This window comes from Mobula birostris, chromosome 7, assembly GCF_030028105.1.
Source record: "Mobula birostris isolate sMobBir1 chromosome 7, sMobBir1.hap1, whole genome shotgun sequence".
NCBI lineage: Eukaryota > Metazoa > Chordata > Chondrichthyes > Myliobatiformes > Myliobatidae > Mobula > Mobula birostris.
Genome location: NC_092376.1, coordinates 4,756,354 through 4,776,637, shown reverse-complemented (window position 1 = coordinate 4,776,637; position 20,284 = coordinate 4,756,354). Strand labels below are relative to the sequence as shown.

The 20,284-nt window shown below is 45.7% G+C and overlaps 1 protein-coding gene across 1 annotated transcript in view; it reads right to left on the bottom strand.

Moving 5' to 3' along the window:
* inppl1a (inositol polyphosphate phosphatase-like 1a) overlaps window positions 1-20,284 on the bottom strand; it is a 270,287-nt gene that overhangs the window by 112,286 nt on the left and 137,717 nt on the right. Inside the window, exons 6-10 of the mRNA XM_072262518.1 lie at window positions 18,286-18,376; window positions 15,051-15,140; window positions 8,210-8,323; window positions 5,170-5,320; window positions 3,447-3,553 (exon numbers count right to left, since the gene is read on the bottom strand). Of these exons, the coding sequence (XP_072118619.1) occupies window positions 3,447-3,553; window positions 5,170-5,320; window positions 8,210-8,323; window positions 15,051-15,140; window positions 18,286-18,376 (553 nt within the window). The remainder of the gene's footprint in view (window positions 1-3,446; window positions 3,554-5,169; window positions 5,321-8,209; window positions 8,324-15,050; window positions 15,141-18,285; window positions 18,377-20,284) is intronic.

Genomic DNA, 20,284 nt, shown 5'->3' with positions numbered 1-20,284 from the left:
TCCACCCACTTAGTTCCAACCCGTAGTGTCTGACCATAAACCGCTAAGCCCCACATGTTGTAGGCATGCTATGTTGGCGCCAGAAACGTGGCAACCTTTGTGGGCTGTGTTAGTTGTTGACGCAAACAACGCATTTCACTGTATGTTTCGATGTTCATGCGCAAAGTTAATCTAATCTGAACACAAGGGATTCTGCAGATGCAGGAAATCTACAGCAACACACACAAAATGCTGGAGGAACTCAGCAGGTCAGGCAGCATCTATGAAAATGAATAAATAGTCGACAAGTAAACACCTCAATTCAGGGCCCCAAACAATCTTCCCCGGTGGGGCGACACTTTACTTACGAATCTGTTGGGGTCATCTACTGTATCTGGTGCTCCCAATGGGGTCTCCTCTACATTAGTGAAACCCAATGTAGAATGGGGAGCCATCTTTGTTAAGCACCTCTACTCTATCTGCAAAAAGCAGTATTTCCCGGTGGCTAATCATTTTAATTCCAACCCCCATTCCCTTTCCAACATTCGGTCCACGGCTTCCTCTTCTGCCATGGTGAAGCCTTTCTCAAGTTGGAGGAGTAACACTTCATATTCTGACTTGGTAGTCTCCAACCTGACAGCAGGAACATCGATTTCTCCAACTTCAGGTAATTCCCCCCACCCCCCCCAATTCCCCCTACTTCAATTCCCCACTCTGGCTTCTCACCTCGTCTCCTCACCTGCCTATCAACTCCCCTGGTGTCTGTCCTCCTTTCCTTTTTCCTCATGGTCCACTTTTCTCTATCAGATTCCTCCTTCTTCAGCCCTTTGCCTTTTCCACCTATCACCTCCCAGCTTCATTCTTCACCCCCCCCCCCACGAAACTAGCTTCACATATCACCTTCTAGCTTGTCCACCTTCCCTGCACCCCACCTTCTTATTTTGGCATCTTCCCCTTTCCTTTCCAGTCCTGATGAAGTGTATTGGCCCGAAACGTTGACTGTTTATTCATTTCCAGAGATGCTACCTGACCTGCTGAGTTCCTCCAGCATTTTGTGTTTGTTGCTCTAATCTAATGTACCTTTATCTAAAATGCTTGTTAAATAATACTATTGCACCTGTCTTAACCACTTCCTGGCAGTTCATTTCATAAACTCACCACCTTCTGGGTGAAAACATTGCCCCTCAAGTCTCTTTTAAATCTTTCTCTTCTCGCCCTAAACCTATGGCCGCTAGTTCTGGATTCCCCTACCCTGGAGACGTGCCTTTATTCTGACAACCCTAAACGATGGAAACAACTTCACAACCACTCTATCCAAACACAAGAAAGTCAGCAGATGCTGAAAATCCAAAGTAACACACACACACACACACACGAAATGCTGGAGGAACTCAACAGGCCAAGCAGCATCTATGGAAAACAGTGAAACAGTTGATGTTTCAGTCCAAGACCCTTCATCAAGACTCTATTTAGGCCTTTCAGTATCCAGTAAGTTTTAATGAGATCCCCCACCATCCTTCTGAACTCTGTGAAGTACTGGCCCAGAGACATCAAACACTTCTTATACGTAATCATAACTCTGGAAATGGCAGAGTGGTTTATTTGCTTTTGGTTACTTCTTAACATCTCAGACACACAGTAACAAGGGTCTTTCCCCTGAAGCGCCGTGGAACATTTTATGATGTCATAGGCGTTGCCATTAATGTAGACAACAGACTGCAGATACTGGAATCTGCAGCAAGAAACAATCTGCTACAGGAACTCTACTCTACTGATATTGACACTGGAACTCAGCTAGCTCCGTCATAAGCACTAGCCTCCCCAATACTGAGGATATCTTCCAAAGGCAAAGCTTCAGGAAGGTGGTCTCCATCATGAAGGACCCCGTCACCCAGTACATACTCTCTTCTCATTGCCACCAGCAGGGATGAAGTACAGGAGCCTGAAGACACACACCTGACATTTTAAGAACAGCTTCTTCTTCTCTGCCATCAGATTTCTGAATAGACAATGAATCCATGTACACTACCTCACTATTTTTGCTCTTTTTGCAATACATATATATATTTTAATGTAATTTCTATTTTTTTTTATTAAGTATTGCAATGCATTGCTGCTGCAAAACAACGAATTTTTTGACATACAGTATGCCAGTGATATTAAACAGTAGACAATAGGTGCAGGAGTAGGCTATTCAGCCCTTCGAGCCAGCACCGCCATTCACTGTGATCATGGCTGATCATCCACAATCAGTACCCTGTTCCTGCCTTCACTCCGCTATCTTTAAGAGCTCTATCTAACTCTTTCTTGAAAGAATCCACAGAATTAGTCTCCACTGCCTTCTGAGACAGAGCATTCCACAGAACCACAACCCTCTGTGTGGAAAAGTTTTTCCTCAATTCCATTCAAAATGGCCTACCCCTTATTCTTAAACTGTGGCCTCTGGTTCTGGACTCACCCATCAGCGGGAACATGCTTCCTGCCTCTAGCGTGTCCAATCCCTTAATAATCTTAAATGTTTCAATAAGATCCCCACTCAGCCTTCTAAATTCCAGAGTATACAAGCTCAGTCACTTCAATCTTTCGACATATGACAGTCCTGCCATCCCGGGAATTAACCTTCTGAACCTACGCTGCACTCCCTCAATAGCAAGAATGTCCTCCTCAAATTTGGAGACCAAAACTGCACACAGTACTCCAGGTGTGGTCTCACCAGGGCCCTGTACAGCTGCAGAAGGACCTCTTTGCTCTTATACTCAATTCCCCTTGTTATGAAGGCCAGCATGCCATTAGCTTTCTTCACTGCCTGCTGTACTTGCATGCTTGCTTTCAGTGACTGATGTACAAGAACACCTAGATCTCATTGTACTTTCCCTTTTCCTAACTTGACTCCATTTAGATAATAATCTGCCTTCCTGTTCTTACCACCAAGGTGGATAACCTCACATTTATCCACATTAAACTGCATCTGCCATGCATCTGCCCACTTACCCAGCCTGTCCAAGTCACCCTGCATTCTCAGAACATCCTCCTCACATTTCACACTGCCACCCAGCACAAGATACTGGTATCTTCCCTGCAGATACATTTTCCTAGAACTGCACACAGTACTTTAAATTAGGCCTCCTCAATGTCTTATAAAATATTAACATGACATCTCATCACAACATTCCGATTTATAAAGGCCAATGTACGAAAGCTCTCTTTACGACCCTATCTACTTCTGATGTCCCTTTCAAGGAATTCTGGATCTGTATTCCCCGATCCCTCTGCTCTACCACACTCCTCAGTGCCCTACCATTCACTGCGTATGTCCTACCCCAGTCAGCAGGCCGAGCCGCATCTGTGGAGGAAAGGAACTGTTGACGTTTCGGGTCGAAACCGTGCATCGGGACAGGCTGTTGTTTGACACGACAAATCCAGACAGAACGGTTTGAGAATGAAACACCAGCGGCCCGGCCACTCACCCTCGTGGTTTCAAAAATGAAGTCCTTCCTCTGCGTTTTATCCTTTTCCTTTTCAAACACAATTCCCAACTTGTTGTGGACACGTTGTGACTTTATCAGCTGCCGAACTGATGGAGAGAGTAAATATAATTTACTTTATAATAACTTATTCATAACAATTCACTTGGTAACAATTTACCTTATAATTTTTACCTTATAATAATTTACTCAATAATTCCCCGAAGATTGCATTTTACTGTTGGCCTTTATAATCACTACCTCAGTAAAGCAGCCAGCTTAATCCAATTTATTTATTTATTTAGGATGAGTGCAGCACCCACCCTTTCAACCCAACAGATTACACCGCTCAGCAGCCCACTAATTCAGACCACAAGACCATAAGATACAGGAGCAGAATTAGGCCTTTTGGCCTATTGCGTCTGCTCCGCCATTTCATCATGGCTGATCTATTTTTATCTCTCAGCCCCAATCCCCTGCCTCCTCCCCACATCCCTTCATGCCCTGAACAATCAAGAATCTATCAGCCTCTGCCTTAAATATAAATAAAGACTTGGCCTTCTCAGCCACAGATTCACCACTCTGTGGCTGAAGAAAAGCCTCCTCATCTCTGTTCAAAAAGGATGCCCCCTGCATTCTGAGGTTGTATCCTCTGGTCCTAGACTCTCCCACCATAGGAAATATCCTTTCCACTACCACTGTATCAAGGCCTTTCAACACTGAATAGGTTTTAATTAGGTCACCCCTCATTCTTCAGAATTCTAGTGAATACAGGCTCAGAGCCATCAAACATTGTTCATATGACAAGCTATTTAAACTTGGAATCATTTTCGTGATCCTCCTTAAACCCTGTTCAGTGTCTGCACATCCTTTCTATGATAAGGGGCCCAAAACGTCTCATAATATTCCAAGTGAAGCCTCACCAGCACTTTATATAGTCAATATTACATCCCTTCTTTTTTATATTCCAGTCCTCTTCAAATGAATGCTAACACTGCATTTCCCTTCCTCACCACCAACTCAACCTGCAAATTAACCTTTAGGAAATCCTGTACAAGGACTCCCAAGTCCCTTTCTGTCTCAGATTTTTGAATTTTCTCACCATTTAGAAAAAAGTCTTCCCTTTTATTTCTTCTACCAAAGTACATGACCATACACTTCTCGACACTGTATTCCATCTGCCACTTCTTTGCCCATTCTCCTAATCTAAGTCCTTCTGTAGCTTCTCTACTTCCTCAAAACTTCCTACCTCTCCACCTACCTTGAAATCTTGCAAACTTTGCAACAAAGTCATCAATTCCATCATAGAAGTTACTGATATATAGTGTTGTGCTATCCACTATGCGAACACAGCGCCCAAATATTCCTCCACCCTCTCATTCTTTCTCCTCCACCCTCTCATTCGATAGTAGATACAAAACCCTGTTATAAACTATTGAACAGTTCCCTAGTATAAGATGCAGTCTTGACCTCACAATCTACCTGCTCTGTAACTGTTAGACTTTATTCGGCATTTTGTTATTGTACTACCTCAAAGCACTGTGTAATGAATTGTTCTATATGAGCAGCATGCAGGACAAAGAGATTGATAACAAAGATTGTTAAAAGGGTTTTTTTTTGTACTGATCATTGTGCCAAACATTTAACATCATTCTTAAAACCTCAGGCTAGTCCCAAAGCTCAACTGAATTACGGAGTGGATTCTAGGAGCGGCCCTCCTCCTTACTTTTATCATGAGTAAATGTGTTCCAGTCCTCCTGAGTGTCCTTGGATTTCTTCATTACCACCAGTTTACCCCCTTCCACATCCACACTGAGCGAGTACTTCTGTGATTTACCAATCTTTGTTAAATCTGTCAGGTTCACGTCTAGCTTCACCTGAGGAGGAAGATGAGTGCAAAGTTATAAGAGCTGTGGCTACTTACTGTTAAAAAAAAATTAGCTTTATTTGTCACTGGTACATAAGAGCAGAAGAGATAGGAGCAGAATTAGGCCATCTGGCCCATCACACCTGCTCTGTCATTTCATCATGGCTGATTTATTATCCATCTCAATCCTATTCTCCTCCCGAAAACATCAAAACATACAGTGAAATATATCGTTGGCATCTACAACCACTGCAGTCCGAGGATTGTGCTGGGCAGCCCACAAATGTTGCCATGCTTCTGGTGCCAACATAACATGCCCAGAACTCACTAACCCGAACCCCATACGTCTTTGGACTGTGAGAGGAATCCGAAGCACGGAGGAAACCCATGTGGTCACGGGGAGAATGTACAGACAGCGGCGGAAATTGAAGCCTGATTGGCAACTGGTGGTCAGCTACCATAGTGCCCCGATGGCACATTACTAGTTATGTGCTGGCTCAGTGAAATCAACAGGTTCGTGGATACAAACTTCCTGGGGGAATGCTACACTCTTGGAAAGATGCAACTGAAGGAGCTTCCTGTTGATAATAGGATCAGTGGAGGGGATTAACACTGTGCAATGGTGGAGAGGCAGATATACATAGAAACACAGAAAACCTACAGCACAATACAGGCCCTTCAGCCCACAAAGTTGTGCTGAACATGTCCCTACCTTAGAAATTACTAGGCTTACCCATAGCACTCTAGTTTTCTAAGCTCCAAGTACCTATCCAAAGGTCTCTTAAAAGACCCTATTGTATCCGCCTCCACCACTGTTGCCGGCAGCCCATTCCACATACTCACCACACTCTACGTAAAAAACTTACCCCTGACATCTCCTCTGTACCTACTCCACAGCACCTTAAACCTGTGTCCTGTTGTGGCAACCATTTCAGCGCTGACTAGAGGGGCGATGTACTGGCAAAGAGTAGTTAAAGGGAATAGATTGAGCGGACAGCCTGACGTCCCAGGGCAGAAATTACTAATTAAAGGGGTCATAATTTTAAGGTGATTGGAGGAAAGTAATGGGGGCAAGTCGGAGGTAGTTTTTTTTTACACGGAGAGTGGTGGGACTTGAGGACCTGAGTTAGAGAGAAAGATTGAATAGTTTGCGACTTTATTCCCTGGAGTATAGGAGAATGAGGGGAGTTTTGATAGAAGTATACAAAATTATGATGGGTATAGATAGGGGAAATGCAAGCAGGCTTTTTCCACTGAGCTTGGGTGAAACTAGAGCTAGAGATCATAGGTTAAGGGTGAAAAGTGAAATGTTTAAGGGAAACCTCTTCACTCAGAGGGTGGTGAGAGTGGAATGAGCTGCCAGTGGATGTGGGTTTGATTTTATAAGGCAAAGGATGTTCGGATAGATACATGGGCGCAGGTCGTTGGGACCAGCAATATAGCAGTTTGTTGGGGAGGGGATGGGTTGAAGGGCTTGTTTCTGTGCTGTAGAGCTACATTTGTTCTGTCGACAGTCATGTTGAGTGCGCTTCACGTTAATTTGGGAAAAGTCACAGCAAATCTGGTGGTAACTGGGCAGACAGCTGGACTCCAGATTCTATTGCCACGTGGGGCTAATGCTTACTATTAACAAACAGCACAAGTGTAGAAAATTGTGCATTTTGAGAATGTGATCTCGCACTCTAAATTTCTGCTGTCACAATTAGAGGGCAACGATAGATCAAGTAGCTAGGGAAGATTTAAGCAGAGTGGCCATTGTGTTACCTTTTCCACTGAAGTTGGGTGAGACTACAACTAGAGGTCATGGGCTAAGGGTGAAAGGTGAAATGTTTAAAGGGAACGTGAGGGGGAACATCTTCACTCAGAGGTGGTGAGAGTGTGGAACGAGCTGCCAGTGGAAGTGGTGGATATGGGTTTGATTTCAACATTTAAGAGAAATTTGGATAGGTACATGGATGGGAGAGGTAGGGACAACTATGGTCCGGGTGCCAGTTGATAGGATGAGGCAGATTAATAGTTCAGTATGGACTAGATGGGCCGAAGAGTTGGCCTCTGTTCCTTTTTGTCTTCGGGTGAGCAGAAAAACAAAAGCTCCAGTTTTGACCGACCCTTTACACAGTTGAAACATTACTGTCAAAGGAGCAGGATTGATGGGCTGAATGGCCTCATTCTGCTCCAATGTGGCTTTTGCCATGAGAATGGCTCATTTTTGTACAGTGCTGCAGTGAAGTGCTTCAGTCACACTGAATGGAAGATAAACTGGAATCAATGCTGTCATAGAAAGCAGGCAGCACAATAATACACTGTTCAAAAAGAATCCCCTCTTGCTGTTTAATCTTCGTCTGACAGTTGGAAAGCTTCTGGGAACAGTTTCTCAATTTACCTTTATCAAAACTATTCGCAGTTTTAAACATCTTCCCTAAATTTTTCTCTGAAGGGTATAATTCCAGCAATCTCTATCTGTTCCTCCCATGGCCTCTATCTGTACCCCCACACGACCCACCTCGCGGCCTCTATCCACCCTTCCCCCTTCCCCGTGGCCTCTATCCGTTCCCCCACACACACCCCCCCGCAGCCTCTATCCATTATCCCCCCAACCCCTCCGTGGCCTCTACCTATCCCGCCCCCTCCAACCACCTCGCGACCTCTATCCCCAACCCCGCGGCCTCCATCCAACCTCTCCCCCACCCCAAGGCCTCTATCCACCCTCCCTCCCACCCCACATCTGGGGCCTCTATCCTATCCCCTCCTGATTTTGATCCATATTTCTCTCAGGATTTTATAAAATTGGGTCCACTCCAGTGGGAGAGCTGCCATTTTGACCGGGGAGGAGGAGCAGAACACACCACCTCAGCGAACACTGACATACTGACGCGTGCAGAAGGCAGAAGACTGTTACCTCAAAGGCCTGCACGGGAATGCTCTTTGCCTTGCGAGGTGCTGTATGAGAGAACACGGATGACTGCGACGTGAAGCTGGGACAGGAACTCATATCCTGCAGCGCCTTCAGAGCCTGGGGGAGGAAGAATGTTCACACTGTGAGACTGGAATTGCACACGTCCTTAGCTAACTGACAGCTCAACACTCCCAACGCTGTCCATATTTATTTACCTATCGAGATGAAGGGCAGAACAGGCCCTTTCCAGCTGCTCCTCCCAGCAACCCCAATTCAACACCAGTCTAATCACAGGACAATTTAAAATGACCAACTGACCTACCAACCGGTACGTCTTTGGACTGTGGAAGGAAACCGGAGCACGCGGAGAAAACCTACACGTTCCACAGGGAAGACAAAAAGACTCCTTCCAGGATGCCAGAATTGATCTCCAAACTCTGACGGCCCAAGCTGTCACTGCACCATACTAGCTGCTACGCTACTGTATGTACTGTACATGGAGTGTATGAGGCTGCAGCCAGTGTTTGCATATCTGAGGAGGCTGCTCCTGGCCTTCTGGCCCATTCGCTTCATCTTTGGTTATCCAGTACGGAAGGGAGCAGGGCAGGGAGGAGGATGTCTGCACTCAAACCTGTCGAATATTAAAGGGCCTAGAAAGAACGTATGTGGGGAGGATCTTTCCTAGGACCAGGGGGCACAGCCACAGGATACAAGGACATCGCTTTAGAAGAGAGATGAGAGGAATTGTGTTAGCCAGAGGGTAGTGAATCTGTGGAATTCTTTGTCACAGGCGGCTGGGGAGGCCAGGTCACTGGGTATACTTAAAGCAGAGTATATTGGGTATATTGATAGGTTCTTGTTTAGTCAGGGATTCAAAGATCAAAGGAAGAAGGGAGAATGGGGTTGAATGGGATAACAAATCAGCCATGATGGAATGGGGGAGCAGTCTTGATCTGCCCAATGCTCTAATTCTGCTCCTATATCTTATGGTGTTATATATCTTGTGGGGCTGGCTATGATAGCTAACCGTGGTCCTAGAGACGGAAAGCGCAGGGTGCTGCCTGGGCTGACAGCCTGGCAATGTTCAGGGGGTATATCTGTGCTCTGGCAGCTGTGCAAAAAGAACACATGGTGTCCACCCGTAACATAGAGATGTTTCGAGACCATGGGAGATAAATGCCATCCTCGATGTATTAGTTTAGTCTGTGGTAGTTATGATTTGTCTGGTTTGTGTGTACCGTGACTGTACAATAGTACTGTAGTGGTGACCATTCATAATAAATGCAGGTATTTTTGTAAAGAAAAAGAGGAAGATATTAACGGAGCTAAAAGCGGTTTAGAGGACACACGAGAATCAAGATTCAAGGTTGTTTCTTGTCATTCTTCAGTGCACAAGTGTAAAGGAGAACAAAATTATTACTCCGGATCCGATGCAATCAGAACACAATAAACAGAAAAAAGCACAATAAATACACCCTATAAAAGAGAATGTACAAGTAACCGAGTGTGGTTGAATATACTGCAGATGCTCGAGCTAGGGCAATGTACAGAAAGACAGAGAAACTGGGCGGGTCAGGCAGCATCTGTGGAAGGAAATGGACAGACAAGGTTTCATGTTGAGACCCTAGATAAGGACTGGAAAGGTTGGGGGTGGGACAGTAGTCAGCATTCCGCTACAGGGTGAGGGAGGAGGTGACCACAGCAGTGTAGTGGTTAGCGCAATGCCTTACAGCGCTAGTGACCAATTTGGAAGGGGACTGGGGATAGGAATTTAAGTGGTTGGCCACTGGGTACGTCCGCTTTTGCAGATGGAGCAGAGGTGCTTGACAAAGCAAACCCCCCCCAATCTACGTCGGGTCTCACCAATGTAGAGGAGGCCACACCAGCAGCAGTCTCAGTCTCTGACCTTTCTCAGTCACTGTGATTCTCAGCCTGGAGGGAAGAGTGAGGTGATTCCATCCCCGGTATCTAGCTGCCAGCTACCCTTACCTCGTTCTGTGCCCTCCCTCCTGTGTGCACAGAACGTGGCTAACACACAACCTGGGTTCAATTGCCACTGCTGTCTTTAAGGAGTTAGGGTTAAGATTCTCCACGGGACCACGCGAGTTTCTTCCCACAATCCAAAAACCTGGTGGATGATGGAATGGTGGGGGGAGCAAGTGGGAATGATGTAAGAATCTGAAAGGTGATTGATGGAAGTGACAAAGGGCTGAAGACGACGAAATCTGATAGGAGAGGGAAGGAAGGGACGCAAACCTGAGGGAGGAGTGTGCAGGTAATGGGGCAGATGGAGAGGGCTGAGGAGGGAAAGACAGATTTGAAAACACTTACTCAATTATAACATCTTGAAATTTAAAAACATTTTCGGTGAAACTGAAAAGCTGTCAGATGGTCATTAACACCAGATTCCAGGAAGGAAATCTACTCTCCTTATCCAGTCTGGAGGCCCCAAAATGTGGGGTGGCTTTCAACTGCACTCAAACGTTTGAGCAACATAGCATGGTAGAGGTCCTTCAGTCCATGATTTGTCACAACCCTTTAACTACTCCAAGGTCAGCTTAACCTTTCCGTCCCACATAACCCTCCATTTTCCTTTCATTCGTGTGCCTAAGAGTTTCTTAAATGTCCCTAATGTATCTGCCTCTACCACCATCTATGACAGGACATTTCCACCCACCCACCCGTAAAAAAAACCTATACTTCCCTCCAAACACCTTAAAATTATGCCCCCCCTCCCCCCGGTATCAGCAATTTCTGCCCCTGGAAAAAGTCTTTAGCTGCCCATTCTATGCCTCTAATCGTCTTGTACACCTCTCTCTCAACCTACTGCGCTCCAAAAAGAAAAGAGACAAACCCCAGCTCACTCAACCTGTTCTCACAAGGCATGCTCTCTAATCCAGGCAGCATCCTGGTAAATCTCCTCTGCCCCCTCTCGAAAGCTTTCATCTCCTTCCCGTAATGAGGCGACTAGAGCTGAACATAGTATTCCAAGTGAAGTCTAATCAGGGTTTTACAGAGCTGCAATCTGTGTAAAGAAGGTAGGGCAAAGTGCCTTACTTGTTAAAAAAAACAACTTAAAATGAGGTTTACTCAGTCAGATTCACAATTCTACTGTAGTTCTATTTCTCTCTACCAAAAGATTTTCCCTCCGTGAGGTCAGGTCCTGTTCTCTCCCTCTTCCTGCAAGTCCCTGTTCATCTCTACAGCCAGAGTGGACACTCCAGGTTTCCTCAGCAACGAAGTTCGAATAAAGTCAACGACTCTGTTTTTCTCTCCACGCACACCGCCTAACCTAGTGTTCGGTGTGTCTTTCAGACTTCTTCCTTCGGCAGTATTTCGGGCTTTATCCTTCTCTGCTACCGTGAACAGGGCTGCGATGCTGGAGTCTTCCCACACCACTCCCAAATTGTAGGTGGTTTACAGGTCAGTAGGGGTTGCAAAGTTCCCACAGCAATCCCAAATACACTTAATTTGCAGTAATTACCTTTCCTACTGAGTTCTCCAACCATTAAATACGTCCCCTCCATGCAAGTCAATCAGAGAGTACTACAACACAGAAAAAGGCCTTTTGTTCCACCTAGTCCACATCAATCTAGTCCCATCTGGATCACATCCCTCCATACCCCTCCCATCCATGTACCTATCCAAACTTCTCTTAAACATTGAAATCAAACCTGCATCCACCACTTCTGCTGGCAGCTCGTTCCACACTCTCACCACCCTCTGAGTGAAGGTGTTCCCTCTCAGGTTCTGCTGAAGCATTTCACCTTTCCCCCTTAACCCATGGCCTCAGTCCTAGTCTCAACCAACCTCAATGGAAAAAAATCTGCTTGCATTCACCCTATCTATACCCCTCATAATTTTGTATACCTCTATCAGATCTCCCCTCATTCTCCTACACTCTAGGGAATAAAGTCCAAACCTACTCAACGTTTCCCTGTGACTCAGGTCCTCAAGTCCTGGCAACATCCTTGTGAATTTTCTCTGCACTCTTTCAATCTCAGTGATACCTTTCCTGTAGGTAGATGACTAGAACTGCACACAGTACTCCAAATTAGGCCTCACCAATGTTTTATCAGATCTCTCCATGACTCTCTCCTTCAAGGTAATACTGTCAGCATCATTCTTGTGTAGAAAGATGCAACGTGCTCAGTCACCACCTGAACTTGACTTCAAGTGTGCAGTCTGGTCCCAGGAGTCTCATACTTTCACCACTTCTCCAATATTCATGTGTTCACAACAAAACATGACAGTAACGTCCCAAATTCTGCATTTAAACCGTACAGGTGCTTGCCAACAATACTCACTCTGTCCCTCAAATAGCCAGAAGAGGGGCAAAGGGGTGGAGAGGGGGAGGAGGAGGGCTGTGGAGGCTGACGGAGGGTGACAGTGGGCAGGGTGGAGTGGTGAGAGGAGACGGGGTAGTGGGAGGGTGGAGGAGTAGGAGGAGACTGGGGGTGATGGGAGGGGGCAGGTGGGAGGGGGTGGGACAATCTCTGCCCTTCCCATGATGAATCTCATACACTTGGCCTATCCAAACTGGAAACCTTGGATTGATAGTTCCACACATTCACTGCACAAGATAAAGCCTTTGCCTCCGGAAACCGTCAGGAGCTCAAGAAACGTCACTACAATTTACAAAGAGCCATCAAGACATCAAAACGTCAATACAGGGATAAAATCCAGACACAACTCTGTGCCAATGACACACGCGGCCTAACTTGCACACCATTTCAGACTTCAAAAGGAAACACAGTGATGCAGCCAACATCGTGCCTCTCTCCTAAACGAGCTAAATCTTTTTTATGCTCATTTTGAAGTCGTTAACGCTGAACCCCTGAGGAGAGCCAGCAACGTGACATTTTTAATCTCTCCCTCTCCCAGTGTGTAGTGCCCTCCTGCTTCAAAACATCCACCACTGTCTCTGTACCAAAGAAAACCAAGGTGTCATGTATTAACGATCAGTGTCCTGTCACACTCACCTCAATCATAAGCAAATGCTTTGAGTGGCTGGTCAAGGACTACATCTGCAGCTTGCTACCACCCACACTGGACCCCCCCCAAATTAACCTACTGACACAACCGATCGACAGACAATGCCATAGCCACAGCACTACACACCATCCTCACTCACCTGGAGAAGAGGAATTCTTATGTTAGAATGTTGTTCTTGGACTACAGTTCAACATTCAACACCATAATTCCCTCCAGGCTTGACAAGAAGCTGAGAGACCTCTGCCTTGACCAGCTGGATCCTGGACCTCCTGTCAGATTGCAGCAGGTGGCAAGGATGGGCACGCTTACCTCTGCCCCTCTGACCTACAATACCAGCCCCCCAGGGCTGTGACAGAGACGTCGGCCTTCATCCTGCTTTGTGCACCCACGACTGTGTTGCCACACATGGCTCCAATCTGCTGATCAAATTTGTAGATGACACAATTTTGATAGGTCTTATTTCTAACAATGATGAGACAGCCTACAGAGGAAATGTCAACACCCTAACGCAGTGATGCCTGGAAAACAACCTCTCCCTCAATGTCCAGAAAAACAAAGGAGTTGATTGTGGACTACAGGAGGAACAGAGACAGGCTAGCTCCTATTGACATCAATGGAACTGTAGTTGAGAGGGTGAGTTGTTTCAAGTTCCTTCGTGAACACATCACTGAGTATCTCACCTGAACTTTACTCACCAGCTGTGTGGTGAAAAAAGCACAAAAGCCTCTTTCACTTCAGACAGCTGAAGAAGTTTGGCATGAGTCCCCAAATCCTCAGGACTTCCTATACGGGCACCATCAAGAGTATCCATAAGACCATAAGACAAAGGAGCAGAAGTCAGCCATTCGGCCCATCGAGTCTGCTCCGCCATTTTATCATGAGCTGATCCATTCTCCCATTTAGTCCCACTCCCCCGCCTTCTCACCATAACCTTTGATGCCCTGGCTACTCAGATACCTATCAATCTCTGCCTTAAATACATCCAATGACTTGGCCTCCACTGCTGCCCGTGGCAACAAATTCCATAGATTCACCATCCTCTGACTAAAAAAATTTCTTCACATTTCTGTTCTGAATGGGCGCCCTTCAATAATACTAACTGGCTGTCTCACCGCCTGGTATGGGAACTGCAGAGAGTGGTGCCGACAGCCCAGAGGATCATCAAGGACTCCAGCCACCCCAACCACAAACTGTTTCGGCTGCTTCCGTCTGGCCAACGGTACCACAGCATTAAGGCCAGGACCAACAGGCTCCGGGACGGCTTCTATCACCAGGCCATCCGACTGATCAATACACACTGATCTGATTGTGTATCTGACTGTACGTACATTAGGCAAAGCAATTATGTATACAATCTTAGTGTTTGGGCAATATCCTCACATATTTCCCTTCCTTATCGCTTGTACATAGCGATGGAGACGCAACAAAGATTTTTACTCCCTCATGTTGTGAGATGGATGTAAGGAATAAAATTCTAACGATAATCTTAATTCTCTCGCTCAAACCTGAGTAATGCTGCTACAGGAAGGTTCATGTTAATGGTAGCGTTCTCTGTGACTGATCAAATGGAGAAATACAAATCACTTTTGTACCGATGAATGGGAAGAGACTGAGTGAATAATCATCTCAAACGGCCTGTGGAGTGTGCAACGCATATAGAAAATTGAGGGGCTGGAGGGGAGAAGGAAGAAAGCACAGCAGAGGGGGCGTGGGGGGAGAGTGGTGGCGGGATCAGTGTGGGGGTGAGGAGAGGGGAGAGGGGCGGGGAGAGAGGGGGCAGGAGCGAGAGAATGACATGTGAATAGTTGTGATCTTCGTGATGAAACATTGATTAAACATCGGCACTCACCTTCCTCTCCATGGAAGACAGCAGGTCCTTCAGGACTGAGAGTTTCATGACCAGGTTTTCCAGTTGCTGATCTCCACCCTGACTACTGGCCTGCAAGAAAAGAAACGAGTCACCCATTACTTAATCAGTTCAAGCAGGTTCTGCTTGGAGAGAAATTAGAATCCTATAAAAGTTTTATGGTTACTCCACTTCAGCCCTAATCCTCATTCGGGATTTTCACTATATCTGCATTGGTACTCAAACATTCATCTTCAGCTTTGGAATACTGGTCCTTAACAGCTGCAACTCCTCAAAAGGCATTCCTTCAAACCTACCTAATCCTGGGTCATCTCACCTATCATCAAACTATATCAGTAAGTCATAAACAAAAGAGATTCTGCAGATGCTGGAAATCCAGAGTAACACACACAAAATGCTGGAGCAGCATAGCATTGACGGAGGGGAATCTGGGCCGAGATCTTCATCGAGACTGGAAAGGAATGGGAAAGAAGTCAGAATAAGAATGTGGGAGGAGGGGAAGCTGGCAGGTGAAAGATGACACACACAAAATGCTGAAGGAACTCAGCAGGTCAGGCAGCCTCTATAGAAAAGAGTAAATAATTGTCGTTTCGGACCGAGACCCTTCATTGGGACTGATAGGTACTAAGTGAGACCAGGTGAGGAGGAAGCTAGGTGGGTGGGAGATGGGTATGAAGTAAGAAGCTGGGAGACGATAGGTGGAAAGGTAAAGGAGCTGAAGGACGAATCCTATAGGAGAAGAAAGTAAAGAAAGGAATAGAATGAGGGGAACCGGAGGAAAAGGACGGACAGCTGAGGAGGAGAGGGGTGAGAGGGGAACCAGAAATGGGAAAGTAAAAGGGATGGGGGGTGGGGGTTTATTTTTACGTTGGAGAAATCGATGTTCATGCCATGAGGTTGGAATTTGAGGTGTTGCACCTCCAATCTGAGAATAACCTCATCGTGGCAGTAGAGGCGGCCATGGACCAGCATGTCAGAATTTGAATGAGAAGTGGAACTGAGATGGGCGGCCACCGGAAAGTCTTGCCTTTTGTGGGGGATGGAGTGAAGCTGCTCGATGAATCACAAAATGCTGGAGGTGCACAACAGGACAGGCAGCATCTATGGAGGGGAATAAACAGTGCACGTTTCAGGGAAAGACCCTTCATCAGGACTGGAAAGAAGAGGGAAGAAGCCAGAATAAAAAGGTGGGGGGTGGTGGGGAAGGAGCATTGCTTTGTCTGACTGTGAACCTTCTTGGAGCATTTTGCCATGAAGGGTGTTGTCCAAGGCACGTCACTGCTGCTGTTGAATAGATCAGGGGAGGCTTCTCTTTAACCAGCTGCATACAACCAGACTAACATCAAGATAAAACTTAGTGCTTCATTCACATCCAGTAAAATATTAATAAATTTCCTGCAACACACCAGAAGTATTTGATAACACGCTTAAACACATATCTTTCCTGTTCAGTCATAGAGCACTACAGCACAGAAACAGGCCCTTCGGCCCATCTAGTCTATGCTGAACTGTTATCCTGACTAGTCTCTTTGACCCCGCACCCAGACCATAGCCCTCCCATCCATGTACCAATCTAAGTCTCTCTTGGATGAAAGCAATCAAACCTGCATACACCACTTGTACAGTTTTGGTCACCCTGATTTAGGAACGACGTGACTGAATGGGGAAGAGTTCAGAAAAGATGTACGAGGGTGTTGCAGAACAAAGGGCCTGAGTTACAGGGAAAGGTTGGCCAGCTTAGGCCTCTGGATGTTGGAGAATGAGAGCTGACCATAGAAATGTTTAAAACTATGAGAGGCATACACAGAGTGGCCGGTAACAGTCTTTTCCCCTGGATAAGAGAGACCAAAATTAGAAGGCGCAAGTTTAGGGTGAGAGGGTAAGCAACTAAAAGGGAACTGAGGGGAAACCTTTCCACGCAGAGGGTGGTTGGTTTATGAAAACCAACTGCCAGAGGAAGTGGTTGAAGCAGGTTCAACAATATTGCTTGAAAAGCACTTGGATAGGCAGATGGCAGGGTGGGGCTCGGGGGGTATATGAGCTAAACGCACAAAACTAGGACTAGCTGCATCTTTAATTACAACTAGAAGAAATGGATTAAGGTTAAAGGGAAAGGGTTTAATTGGAACTTGGGGGAGAAACTTATTTTTACACACAAAAGGTAAAATGCATGTGCAAAGAGGTGTCAGAAACCAAAGACCATAAGACAAAGGAGCCATTCAGCCCGTCGAGTCTGCTCCACCATTCCATCAGGGCTGATTTATTTTCCCTCTCAACCCCATTCTCCTGCCTTCTCCAGTCAGAGGATGGTACAGGCAGATACAATAACAATGTTTAAAAGGACAGTTGCGCAGGTACATGGATTGAGAAGACAAACACAGGTAAATTTGCCGAGCTTTGATGGGGCATCTTAGTTGGCATTAAGACCATAAGACATAGGAGCAGAATTAGGCCATCCAGCCCATCGTATTTACTCTGCCAATTGATTTTCGCTCATTAATTATCTCTCTCAACATCAATCTCTTGCCTTCTCTCCATAACCTTTGATGCCCTTACAGGTCAAGAACTTATCACCCTCTGCTTTAAATATACTTAATGACTTGGGCTCCACAGCTGAATGTGGCAATGAATTCCATACAGTGACCACCCTCTGGCTGGAGACCCTCGAAAATGGATAACAGAAGGACTGATTCATTACATGAACACATCTGAGCTGGGCCAAAGGGCCTGTTTTCCATGCTGGATGACCCTATGACTTGAATATGTCCAGCTGTCTAGGAGGGAAAGATTTGAGAAGATTTCTAAAATTGAGGTGCTGATAGTTTAGGAACTAGAATGCAAGGGCAGTGGGGTGTGCAGGTGGCGGGCATACCGCTAGACACATCAGTCACGCTCATCGCTCAGAAAAGGCATCACAGCCACAACAAACACAACACAAACATCAAAACAATCAGCACAAGAAATTCTGCAGATGCTGGAAATCCAGAGTAACACACACAAAATACTGGAGGAACGCAGCAGATTGGACAGTATCTACGGACGGGAACAAACAGTTGACGTTTCAGGACGAGACCCTTCATCAGGACTGGAAAGGAAGGAGGAAGAGCTTGGTGATAGGTGAAGCTAGGTGGGTAACGGGCTGGAGAGGAGGATATCTGATAGGAGGGGAAAGTGGACCATAGGAGAAGGAGGGGCATCTAACAATAGTCGTCACTACCTGCTGTATCAGTCGGGTTAGCAGTGGTGAGCTCTGTTGGTCGAATATCTTCGAGAGTATTTCCAGGCCAGCCAGGACCTTATCAACTTCACTGCAAGGATAAAGAAATCTTGAGTCAACAACCGAGAGCTCCAACAACTACTTGTACGAGCCAGAAGTTCAAAATAAATTTATCAAAGTACGTAGATGTCACCATAGACAACATTGTTTACTTGTGGGCATTTACACTTAGACAAAAAAATACAATAGAATCAATGAAAAACTCCAGACACTGTAAACAACCAGTGTGCAAAAGACAAACTGTGCAAATAATAGATAGATACTGTAGTACAACGATAAAAAATAGATAAAGTGTTGAGTACAGGAGTTGAGGTGCTGTGTTCAAGTTGGTGAGACCTATTTTGGAGTATACTGTGCAGAACTGGTCACCTACGTACAGGAAATTTATCAGTAAGATTGAGAGAGTACAGAGAAAATTTACACGGAAGCTGCCTGGACCTGACAACCTGACTTATAGGGAAAAGTTGAATAGGTTAGGACTATATTCCCAAGACTGTAGGAGAATGAGGGGAGGTTTGATGGAGATATATTGAATTATGAGAGGTATAGATAAGTAAATGCAAACAGGCTTTTTCCCCACTGAGGTTGGGTGAGAACTAGAGGTCATGGGTTAAGGGTGATAGGTGAAATGTTTAAGGGGAACCTGAGAGGGAACTACTTCACTTAGAGGGTGGTGACAGTGTGGAATGAGCTGCCAGCAGAAGTAGTGAATGCAAGTTCAATTGAGAGAAATTTGAATAGGTACATGGATGGCACCACGTACTACGGAGGGCTATGGTTCAGGTGCAGGTCGATAGGTCGATGCGACTAGGCAGAGTAATAGCTTGGTATGCACCAAATGGCCCATTCCCTACTGTAGTGCTCTATGACTAGATAGATAGATAGACAGACAGACGGACAATACCGAGAACGTGAGCTGCAGAGTCAGTCCACAGGTTCAAGAATCAGTTCAGTGTTGAGCTAAGTGAAGTTATCCACACTAATTTGCAAGGCATATTATAAAACTATAACAACATCAAAAATAAGAAAGAATAAGGCCACTCAGTGCATTGAGTCTGCCCTGCCATTCCATCGTGGCTGATTTATTACCCCTCTCAATCCTACTCTCCTGCCTTCTGTCTGTGACCTTTGACACACTGACTAATCAAGATCCTATCAACCTCTGCTTTAAATATACTCAATGTCTTGGCCTGCCCAGCCATCAGTAGCAATGAATTCCACAGTTCTCTACCCTCTGGTTAAAGAAATTTCTCATCTCTGTTGTAAATGGACGTTCCTCTATTCTGAGGCTGCACCCTCTGGTCCTAGGCTCCTCCACTACAGGAAACATCCTCCCCACATCCATTCTAGGCTATATAATGAAATCCCATCCTCATTCTTCTAAACTCCATCAAGTACAGGCCCAGACCCATCATACACTCCTCATATCTTAACCCTTTCATTCCGAAGATCATTCTTGTGAATCTCTTCTAGACCCTCCCAATGCCAGCACATCTTTTGTTAGATAGGGGGCCCAAAACTGCTCACAATCCTCATCAATCTCTTATAACACCTCAGCATTACATCCTTGCTGTTATACTCTAGTCCTCTCAAAATGAATGCTAACATTGCACTTGCCTTCCTCACCACTGACTCACTGGCAAGTTAACCCACAAGGAATCCTGCACAAGGATTCCAATGTCCTTTTGCACCTCTATTTTTGAATTTTCTCCCCAAATAGTCTCTGCCTTATTCCTTCTACCAGAGTGCATGGCCATACACTTCCCCACACTGTATTCCATCTGCCACCTCTTGGCTCTAAGTTCAAAGTAAATTTATTATCCAAGTACATACACGCCATCACACGCAACCCCGAGATTCGCTTTCTTGCGAGCATACTCAGTAAATTCAATAACCATAATAGAATCAATGAAAGGCCACACCCAATAGGGTGGGAAAC